Source organism: Pipistrellus kuhlii, unplaced genomic scaffold (assembly GCF_014108245.1).
Source record: "Pipistrellus kuhlii isolate mPipKuh1 unplaced genomic scaffold, mPipKuh1.p scaffold_m20_p_31, whole genome shotgun sequence".
Classification (NCBI taxonomy): Eukaryota; Metazoa; Chordata; class Mammalia; order Chiroptera; family Vespertilionidae; genus Pipistrellus; species Pipistrellus kuhlii.
Window position 1 is genome coordinate 828032 of NW_023425531.1, and position 12022 is coordinate 840053.

The following is a 12022-nucleotide window of genomic DNA, read 5'->3' on the forward strand; positions in this document are numbered from 1 at the left end:
TGTGCATCACGTTTCCATGACTTATTTACCGTATAATTGGAAATTGTGCCTTTTGATCCTCTTCACCCATTTCACCCACCTCTCTTCTCCCACTTTTGGCAGCCACCAGTATGTTTTCTATCTGTGTGCTGGTTTTTGTTGTATCTCTTTTTTTTAGATTCCATATGTAGTTATCTTTCTTTGTTTGACTTAGTTCACTTAGCACAATGTCTTCAAAGTCCATCAAAACCGAGTTTTACAGATTCCCTATATTGCCCCCATACATGCATATTATCCACATCCCCCACCAGGGTGGTCTATTTGATGAACCTGCATTAACACATCAAAATAATTTATAGTCTGAGTTTAAATTAGCATTCACTCATGGTGGTGTATATTTCTTTAGTGCCATCTGGAAGAGGATGTAATTAATAGGAAGGAATTGTTGATCTAAGTAGTTTATAGTTTTGTTTAAGTGGTTTTTGTGTGTGTGTGTGTTTTAACAATAACCGATTCTGGATAAATCATGTCAGAACTTGTAAGCATCATTACATGGCCGTTCTGTAATCAAGCCACGTGACATTCTGAGCTTTGACTTCTGTCTCCATGAACTGGGCGTGATATCCCGTAGCCCATGTGTGGTTGTAGTGAAAAGCAAATCAGATTATGTTGTGAATGCATTTTATACAAGTACAGATTTTATACATTTGGTTTGTGTTCACTCTTCCACAGGAGTACCAGCTCATGATAGGAGTCAGCGATTGGATGCTCTGGGCTGCCTATTTCATCACGTTTCTCATTTTGTACATCATTCTCATCTGTTTGATATGCCTGGTTTTCTTTATAAAGGCAAGTGTCTGTTTGCTGCAGCTCACCTTTAAGAGGGAAACAGAGACCTGGGGTGGGCTGCTTGCATCGGGCTGCCAGAGAATGAGCGTTTGCCTGCTCCATCCCTGACCGAGTGGCCTTTAACCTAATGCGTGGAGCTTCCGTGCAGGGACTGTTTATTCTCCATCCCCCTGAGCGCTGCCACCAGGCTCAGCAGGACTGTTAAAACACTGACAGACTATGGAAACCGGTTTGGCTCAGCGGTAGAGCGTTGGTCTGCAGACTGAAAGGTCCCGGGTTCTATTCTGGTCAGGGGCATGTAAGTTGGTTGCGGGCACATCCCCCACATCCCCAGTCGGGGGTGTGCAAGAGGCAGCTGGTTGATGTTTCTCTCTCATCGATGTTTCTAGCTCTCTATCTCTCTCCCTTCCTCTCTGTAAAAAAAAAAAAAAAAATCAATAAGATATATTAAAAAACAAAACAAAACAAACAAACAAACAAAAAACCACTGACAGATGTTTCGTCTCCGTTTTTGTGTTGCCCTGATCTCTGAGGGTGTGACTAATCTGGCTTCTGGTTGTTTTGCTAGCTGGAACCTGCAGCGATCCTCCAGCACAGTGACCTGACCCTTGTTTTTGTCTTCTTGCTGTGTTTCGCCATCTCCACAATCCTCTTCAGCTTTATGGTCTGCACGTTTTTCAGTAAAGGTGAGTCTAACCCTCTGGGAAAGCTTCTCAGGGATCAAATGGGATCATATTTGGAAGCTCCTTCTGAATTTTAGTTGCAACCTCATCGAGAGCCTCTGTTCGCTGAAGTGCAGTATGTGAACTTGAAATGATTTGAGAAGGAATGAAGACAGCATTGAGGTTAATGTAGTGCAGCATTCGTGTGAAAAAGGATAAACATCAAAGTAAGACCATATTTGTGGTCTTTCTTTAGCTGCTAACTCATGCATGGCATATGTTCAAACATTACTCAGGAAGGGTTAAGATTGAGATGGCTTCTATGTGCTCTGCCACAGAGATTCAATTCTGCTGGATCTGGTGATGATTCTGTAGTATGTGCAAGAAGAAAACAACAAAATTGCTTCACTGAAAGGAAGAGTCCTTGCACTTAATGATATATTCTTATTGAATGCTATGTATTTGGAAAACAGTGTGTGCCTTATGGATCTGATATTGAATATCAATCACATGCTCAAAGATGATTTGACAGACATGCAGAGAGCAATGCAAATTAGTGGAGCATAATGCGCACATGAAAAAGGATTAAAATACTCCAACTTCAGATTGAAGCTAAGGTAAACCTAAGATGCTTGCTGTAGAGGTAGTTTTTAAACATTATTGAAGGATTGGGAGACTGGAATGGAAGTCAAGTCAAATGAGCAAGTATTCATTCATTCATTCATTCATTCATTCATTCATTCATTGATTTATTCATCCCTTCCTTTATGGTGGCATGTTATCTAATATACAAAGGCAAATAAAAATTGTTTCCTTGCATTATAAAAAATATTTTTATTGAAATCAAAGAGAAAGGGAGAGGGAGAGAGAAATAGAAACATCAATAATGAGAATCATTGATCAGCTGCCTCCTGCATGCTTCCTACTGGGGATCAAGCCCGCAACCCAGGCATGTGCCCTGACCAGGAATCCAATTGAGACCTCTTGGTTCATAGGTCAATGCTCAACCAGTAAACCATGCTAGCCAGGCTGTTTCGTTGCCCTTTTGAGTGCTCACATATCAATAGTAGACATGACAAATAGCTCAGTATATTATCATGAGTATTACTAATTGATTGGTCCTCGCAAGGCACAGGATTATACATAAAACCTACAAGCAGTCCCCCACCACAAAAAGGAACACCCAACCCCGGTGGTAAAGGAGTAATATGTCAAAGTGAGGCAGAATCTTTTACCGAAGAATAAAATAAGTAGAGAACAAACACTAATGTTTTCTATTTGGGACAACCTAGATATTCTGGACATTTTGGGTGTCTGCTGGCACATGTGAGAAACCACCTCACTCTTTACAAAGTTAAGAATGGGTTGCTGAGTCACAGTGCTTGTGAGTGTCTTAACTGACCCGAGGAAGTGGTGCCTCGCATGGAAGGGGACGAACATTCCCGTGGCTCCTCACACTCGCCAGTTTAGTGTTGTCAAACTTTCATTTGTGCTGCCCTAGAAATACAAACGTAACCTTATGGCAATTTTAAAATTTATTTTAAAGCTTTATTATTACAGTTGATATTCAACATTACTTTATTTTACTTTCATGGGTCTAGCATAATGGCTACACAAGCATATACTTTACAAGTGTTCCCTTAATATTTCTATTAACCAACTGTCACCATATGTAGGTCTGCCCATATTATTGACTATTGACCATATCATTAACTATATTCCCTCTACAACCCATGACTGTTTTCTAACTACCAAATTGTACTTCTGAACCCCTTCATCCTTGTTATCCAGACTCCCACCTCCTCTCTTCTCTGGCAACCATCAGTTTGTTTTCTTTATGAGTCTGTTTCCACTTTGGTTTTTATGTTATTGTTTTGTTTTTAGATTCAAATGTAAGTGAAATTATATGGCATTTGTCTTTCTTAATCTGGCATATTTCACTTAGCATAATCTCTCCAGATCCTTCATGCCATTGAAACTGGTAAAACTTCATTATTTTTAATGGTTGAGTAATGTCCCATTGTGTATATGTGCCAGCACTTTACCACTCATCTAATGATGAACACTTGGGGTTGTTTGATATCTTGGCTATTGTACATAAAACTGCAATGAAAATAGAGCTGCATATATCTTTTCAAATTAATCTTTTTGGTTTCTTATTTACCAGAAGTGTAATTGCTACATAATAAGGCAATTCCATTTTTAATTTTTTGAGGAAACTCCATATTGTTTTCCACAGTGGCCGCACCAGTCTGCATTCCCACCAGCAGTGCAAGAGGGTTCCCTTTTCTCCATATCCTCACCAGCACTTGTTTGTTGATTTATTGATGACAGTCATTCTGACAGGTGTGAGGGGTCATCTCATTGTGGTTTTAATTTACATCTCTGATGGTTAGAGATGTCGAGCATCTTGTCATATATCTATTGGCCACATGCATGTTCTTTTTGGAGAAATGTCTGTTCTGGTCCTTTGCCATTTTTTAATTGAATTGTGTGTTTTTTGGCATTGAGTTGTGTAAGTTCTTTTAAAAATTTGGGTATTAACTCCTTATTAAATGTATCATTCAGGACTATGTTCTCCTGTTCAGTAAGTAGTCTTTTTGTTTTGTTGATGGTTTCCTTTGCTGTGCAAAAACTTTTAAATTTTATTTTATTTTTCCCCATCACTATTTATCCCCTCTTCCACACACACCCCGCCCCCACAGTTATCACACTGTTCTCCAAGTCCTTGAGTTCCCTCTCTTTTTTTTCTCAATCCCTTTCACCTTCTCAACCAGGGCTGTCTGCCTGCACTCCCTCTATGAGTCTGTCTCTATTTTGCTTGTTTGTTTGATTCCACATATGAGTGAAATCATATGGCATTTGTATTTCTCTGACTGGCTTATTTTACTTAGCACAATACTCTGCTGGCCCTTGAAGCATTGTCCCATACACCACCACCACCAACACAAATTTTTTACTTTGATGTAGTCCAATTTGCTTTTATTTTATTTGTTTCCTTTGCCCGAAAAAATATTGCTACAAGAAATGCCTGATATTTTATTGCTTATGTTTTCTTCTAAAATTGTTATGGTTTTGTAACAGAAAACCTGAGATGAACAAAGCAACTCTTAGAGAGATGGAGTTATATTTATTATTATTGTGATGATGATGATGATGATGATGATGATGATGCATGGGCCCAGAGGAAAGTGTCTCTCAAATTCTGGGCCCCAACATGGAGGAACTTTCCCTACTTATATGTTTTTACCTTCTTTGAAAACATATAAATAGGGAAAGTTTCTGCCCCCTTTGCAAGTTCTTAAAGAGCCCTTATGTGCTGGGGCCTTGAGACCTCAACCAAAGGGTTGGCCTGGTGCCAGCACTGATAACTTCATCTGGAGAAGGTTTAATGCCCTTTCTGAAGTGGGAGTAGTCTTATTTTTCTTATTATTTAAGCAAGCAAGCATTTACAGAATCCAAAATAGCAGGGTTAAATTTTCAAACAGCAGTTTTTATAATAAGATGGATGCTGCTCTGTTCAAAGTCTTCCTCTTTATAGGTCCTGAATTCACTGTGTTCCATCCCAAAGAACTACTTTCAAGGCAGAAGCAAATGCAGTCCAGCAGGATGAGATTTTCCACCAAAACTAATCTCATAGACATGAGATGATAGAAATAGCAGTGGGGAAATAATAAGGCCAGAAGTAGAATGTTGGGGACTAGCTAGAATTGTGAGAAATCTTAATATTCTGTTCACTATGATTGCTTTGTTGATTAAAGAAAGCACATTTAACCTAGCTGGGAGCTCTCAGGAAATATGGCCCATCCTCCCCCCGGGAGCTGCCTGTTATCATGGGAAATTTAACAACCTTGGTGCAAAGCCCCAGCCCTTTGCATAGAGCAGCCCTTCTCAGCAGTTCTCTGATGTGCAAAGGGCAGCATAGCCATTTAAACTGATCTAACCTCTTTGCATTTTACAAAATTAAATAAAAATAAGAAGGCAATGCTTTTAATGTGCAGTGCATATTGGCATGTGCCTCATTACAATTTGCCTGCTTGCTTCTGTCTGAAAGATGAAATAGAGTGGGCCGAGAGACAGCGATGCCAGAACACAGGCTTTATTGAAGAGAAGAGTACCACTGCCAGCTGCTTCCAGAGAAAGAGAGGAAGAGAGCCAGGGCCTGGGTGCACCACCTTTTAAGGAAGATAGGGGACGGGGGGGGGGGGCTTAGGGCACTCAGCACACGCTGATTGGTGATTAGGGATTTGGCAGGTGCTGATTGGTGGTTCAAGCTCAGGAATGTCTGGCTGCAGGTGGAGTTTATGTCCATCCATCAGTTGGAGGAAGAGAGGATCTATCACTATCCAATTGCTTCTTTTGAATGTAGTGGATTTTCTCTTGCATTTCTTTCTTCAGTTATGACTTCAAATTTCTCAATCTCAGCCACATCAGGTTTGTCTGACACGGTTGCTGAGGAAGCAGAACGAGGTGCACCAGAGGAGTCCCATCTGCTCAATGACCACTGCTCAGTGCAAAATTTCTAATGGCAGAGTAGTATTCCATTGTAAATATTCACACATCATCTTTATCCAATCATCTGGTGAAGGACACTTAAGTTGTTTCCATATCCTGGCCACCTTAAATGTGCTTCATTTTCTCCACATCCTTGCCAGCACTTGTTGTTTGTTGATTTATTGATGATAGCTATTCTGGTAGGTGTGAGTTGATATTTCATTATGAAATAATGATTAGTGATGAAGAGCATTGTTCTTTCTTTTTCTTTTTCTTTTTTTTTTATATGTCTCCTGGCTATCTGTCTGTCATCTTTGGAGAACTGTCTATTTAGGTCCTTTGCCCATTTTTTTAAAAAAAAATTGGATTGTTTGTCTTCCAGCTGTTGAGTTGTATGAGTTATTTAAGTATTTTGGAGATTAACCCTTATCAGATGTATCATTGACAAATATGTCCTACGATGTAGTGGGTGTTAGGTCCCTGAAGGAGTAATGCATGAGGCCAGAATGGTGAGAGATTAGGAATTTATTTGATCATCCACACACCAGGTGGCTGAGCCTGGATGGCTCCAGCCCCCAGTGCCAGGAGTCAGCAGCTTTTACAGGACTTCTGGCGGGCTTTTTCTGGGAGGAGACTTCTGTGTGCAGACTGGAGGGGAGAGAGTGGAATGTGGTCACCACAAGTGGAATGTGGTCTCTGCAAAGAGACTGTCATTAGTGAAATGACCTGAGAAGCCAGTTCCCAGGGTAGTGCTATCAATTCAATTGCTCAATCAAACCTAACAGTGGACTTTCTTTTCAGTTTGTTGAGTGTTTCTTTTGCTGTGCAAAAGCTTTTTAGTTGGGAATAGTCCTATTGTTTATTATTCCCTTTACTTCTCTTGCCCTAGGAGATATATTGGCAAAAATATTGCTTTGAGAGTTGTCTGAAGTTTTGCTACCTATGTTTTCTTCTAGGATTTTTATGGTTTCATAACTTACATTTAGGTATTTTATAGGTTTTCAGCTTATTCTTGTGTACGGTGAAGTTGGTGCAATTTCTTTTTGTATGTATCTGTCCAATTTTTCCAACACTAATTACATTTAGTATTGAAGAGACTGTCTTTAGACCATTTATGCTCTTGTCTTCTTTGTCAAATATTAATTGACCATATAGGCATAGGTTAATTTCTGGTCTTTCTGGTCTATTCCATTGAATGTAATATTGGAAGTCCTAGCCACAGTAATCAGACAAGAAGGATAAATAAAAGGCATTAAAATTGGAAAGGAGGAATTGAAACTATCATTATTCATTCGTGACATGATATTGTACATGGAAAACCCCGAAGACTCCACCGAAAAGTTACTAGACTTAATAATTTGAGTTCATCAGAGTAAGAGGATATAAAATTAATATCCTCCAACAGTGAGTTATAGAAATAGACACTAAGAAAATAATCCAATTTACTATTACAACAAAAATAAGGTATTCAGGAATAAATTTAACCAAAGTGGCAATAGACCTGTACTCAGAAAACTATAGGACATTGAAGAAAGAAATTGGGGAAGATACAAATAAGTGGAAGACATTCTTGGCTCATGGGTTGGAAGAATTAACATAATTAAAATGTCCATTCTACCCAAAGTAATTTATAGACTCAACACAATTCATATTAAAATACCAATAGCATATTTCACAGAACTAGAACAAATATTCCAAAAGTTTTATATGGAACCAAAAAACGACCCGAGTAGCCTCAGCAAGAACAAAGTTGAAGGCATCACAATATCTGATATCAAACTATACTACAAGGCCACTGTAATAAAAACAGCCTGGTACTGCCATGAGAACAGGCATATAGATTAATAAGGTTGAACAGAGAACCCAGAATTCTCTATACTTCAAACCTTGGTTCTCAAACATCTCTCATCTTGAACAATTTCATTCTTGACGAAGTTGTTCATGGAAAATGTCTCAGTTGTTGAACAAAGCTTCAGTTCTCAATCTGACAACCCTTTCATGCTGATACCTATATGGTCATCCACAAATCTCTCAGGCAACAAACAAAGGAGAGAATGTGCTAGTATGAGTCAGTTTACTGCTAAACCTTGCATTGTTAATATCTCAGGAAATTGTATCATGAATGTTTTCTTTTTGCTTTTGTCGCTGCTTATTATTATTAAACTGGTGATCTGGTGCATGAATTTGTGCAAACTGAAAGGAAATTGATTAGAAGGTAGTCAGTGGGACAGGACTGCACAAGATGGGCCAGACATGACCTAGAGCCAACCTCCTTCAGTCCCTCCCCACTGGCCACACCTGGGTGGCACCACAGCTCGAAGGGCATCTGTGGAGTGAGTGGGGTCTTTTGGGCTGGCCTATGGGGATCATGCTGAAACCAACTCTCTAACATCCTCCGAGGAGCCCCAGATTGTGAGAGAGTGGTTCTTGGGTGACGCACCCCTGAATTGGACTCCCTCCTCTCTGGTTCCAGGGTGTGCCACTCAAGAATTGGCACTGCCAAGTCACTGCAGCTCAGCAGCTTCCTGCATTAAGTGTCTGCCCCTTGATGGTCAGTGCTCATCATAGCTACTGGTCAGAGCATCTTCCCCTGGTGGTCATTGCATATCATAATTACCAGTTGGATCGTAGGATGGTCGCTTAGCCTTTTAACTTCTATACTAATAAAAGGGTAATATGCTAATTAGACCAGATGTCTCTGGACATCCTTCTGGACAAAGCCACGGGGTCCAAGGCAGAGGCAGTTAGGGGCGATCAGGCCAGCAGGGGAGGGCAGTTAGGGAAATCAGGCCAGCAAGAGAGAAGTTAGGGGCATCAAGCTGGCAGGGAGAGGCAGTTAGGAGTGATCAGGCAGGCAGGCAGGTGAGCGGTTAGGAGCCAACGGTCCTGAATTGCGAGAGGGATATCTGTCAGTTTAGGCCCGGCCTGTGGGATTGGGCCTAAACCAGAAGCAGGATATCCCCCAAGGGGTCCCAGATTGGAATGGGTGCAGGCAAGGCTGAGGGACACCCCCCTCCAGTGCACAAATTTTATGCACTTGGCCTCTAATGTTTTTGTGTGTGCGTGTGTGCGCGTGCGCGTGTGTGTGTGTGTGTGTGTTTATTTGTGTGTTTGTGTGTGTTTGTGTGTGACTAACTATATATATATATATATATATATATATATATATATATATATATGGTGACTAACTAATATATATAGTTACCACTAGTTCTAAGAAGGTTAGCAATAGTGAAAAATGTGAGAACAATGCTAGAGTTTAGGCATGAACTGTATGTAAGAATTAAAACAAGGAATCATTTTGCGGTTTAATGGATTAATTCAATATTATTTCTAATGGAAAAATGATTACATTTTTTAAATAAATCACTTCTTGAATTACCTTTTGGAATGAATTAAGTTCTAGAACTTAATTGTATATATCTTTGATTTAACCTTTTATTTATTTTTTGATTCAGACATTTTTAGTAGAATTTTATTCAATCTCAACATATTTGTGTATTTTTTCCATTTACCTTTTGTATTTGATTTCTAATTTCAAAGCATTGTCGTCAGATAATGTGCTTGGTATGATCACTGTTCTTAAGTGGTTGAGGCTTGTTTTGTGTAACAACATATAGTCCATTCTTGAGAATGCTTCATGTGGACCAGAGAAGAACGTGTAATTTGATGCTGTGGGATGAAAGGCTCTGTAAATGTCAAGTATGTTTATTTGGTCTAAGGTGTTATTTAGGGTCAATATTTCTTTATTAATTTTAAGTTTTGATGATTTACCTATAATTGTCAATGGCATACTTAGGTTCCCAACTGTGATTGTGTTTTGGTGTTTCTTTAATTCTGTAAGTAGTTGTTTTATATATTTTGTGGCTTCATGACAAGGTGCATAGGTATTAAGAAGTGTTATGTCTTCTTGATGTAGCATTTCTTTTACCATTATAAGATGTCCACCTTTTCTCTTATTACCTTTGAATTTATTTGTCAGATATAAGTATGGCTACGCTTTCTTTTCTGTGAATGTTATTTGCTTGGAGAATAATTTTTTACACTTTGATTTTGAGGCTCTATCTTTGTAGCTGAAATGTGTCCTGAAGGCAGCAAAACCATTGGGTTTTGTTTTGTTTTTATCTAAGTGTCTATTCTGTGCCTTTTATTGGTGAATTCAGTCCATTTGCAGTTAGGGTAGTTGTTGATGAATGAGGATTTCCTGAAGCCATTTTATTTTTTGTTTTGGTGTCGTTCTGTGTCACTATTAGATCTTTTTCTTTGTGTTTCTGACTGTTGTTTTGCTTTGCTGGTATTCCATATATATTTTTAATTATGTGTCTTTGTGTGTGTGTGTGTGTGTGTGTGTGTGTGTGTGTGTGTGTGGTTACAATTAGGTTTATGTAAAAGAAAGTTTCAGGTATTCAGTAGTCCTTTTACTTTTGAATGCATCTTATCTCTATACCCCTTTGTAACAATCAGGCCTTTGCTCTCTTCTCTTTTTTATATGTTCATTGTCACAGATTTTCATTTTTAAAAAAATATATATTTTATTGATTTTTTATAGAGAGAAAGAGATAGAGAGTTAGAAACATTGATGAGAGAGAATCATTGATCAGCTGCCTCTTGCACACCCCCTACAGAGGATGTGCCCACAACCAAGGCACATGCACTTGACTGGAAATGAACCTGGGACCCTTTAGTCCGCAGGCCAACACTGTATCCACTGAGCCAAACCAGTTTTGGCAGATTTTCCCTTTTTATTCTGAGTTTTTTGATGAAATTACTCAGTCAGCATGGGACAAAGTAGTGAACATGTGAAACACAAGAGTTTATTTTGTATTATTATTTATTATTGTGTTATTTTCCACACAAATACCTATAACCCTACTTTTACCCTATCCATTGGTTTGGTGATCTTTTGTTCTTTGTTTCAGGTAAAATGACCTCCATGAATAATATTTCCTACAATGGACAATTGGTGGCAAATTCCCTTGCTTCTGTATGTCTGGAAAAGCACTTATTTCTCCTTTATATGTAAAGGCTAATTTTGCTGGATGTATTATTTTTGGCTGATAAATTCTATCTTTCAATAGTGGGAATATTTTAAAAAAATCTTTATTGTTGAAAGTTACTACAGAGGTCCTCCTTTTCTCCCCATTAATCTCTTCCAGCCAGCTCCCATGCCTCTGCCCCAGGCCCTCACCAACTAATTGTCTGTGTCCATGGGTGATGCATATGTGCTCACAAGTTCATTGGTTGATCTTTTCCCACACAACCTCTTTTATCTTTGCTCTAAGGCACACATGTCAAACACAAGGCCCGCGGGCCAAATCCGGCCCGCCAGGCCTTGCAATGTGGCCCACACTGCGCTGTCATCACTGCACTCCGCTGCGTTCCATCACAATGACACGCGGTGACATAGGAGGCTTGTGATCTAGCCGGCCGCCTCGCCGGCTGCTGTACTTGCTATCTATTATGCATGTGCATAGATAACAAGTCACGCGAGATTCAGGAGGCGTGACCTATAGTCCGGCATCCGATGTGGTTGTGCGGGTGGCAGAGCAGAGGAGAGAGTGAGTGTGCGGGCATAAAAAATACACAGCAGAAGCTGCCAGTTCCTGGCATAAAGTGCAGGCATAAAAATCGCAACAGAATCTGCTATCTGTACCCAGCCAGGCATTTATTGATTGACTTTTTTTTTCTCCACTCCATCTGCCAAATCAAGCTATCCCTGTGCAGTTTTCAACTTTTTCCTTCTAATGCAGATTTCCAATAAACTACATCTTTTACTGCCAATATTGATCCCAAAATGTCCAGGAAAAGAAAAGTTGACGGTGAAGGCAGACAATTTAATGACAAATGGGAAAATGAATACATGTTTGTGCTTAGAGAGGGCAAACCAGTGTGTATATTGTGTTATGAGACAGTGTCGGTGATGAAAGAGTACAATATACGTCGTCATTTTGACACCAAACATAATGTTAAGTATGGCAAATATACTTTGGAAGAAAAGCACAAAATTGTTAAAGAACTAAAAGGCAAACTACAATCAC

At 39.4% G+C, this 12022-nt stretch overlaps 1 protein-coding gene across 1 annotated transcript in view; it reads left to right on the forward strand.

Moving 5' to 3' along the window:
* LOC118731566 (phospholipid-transporting ATPase ABCA3) overlaps positions 1–12022 on the forward strand; it is a 246857-nt gene that overhangs the window by 53120 nt on the left and 181715 nt on the right. Inside the window, exons 7-8 of the mRNA XM_045589342.1 lie at positions 712–828; positions 1397–1514. Coding sequence (XP_045445298.1) covers positions 712–828; positions 1397–1514 — 235 coding nt within the window. The remainder of the gene's footprint in view (positions 1–711; positions 829–1396; positions 1515–12022) is intronic.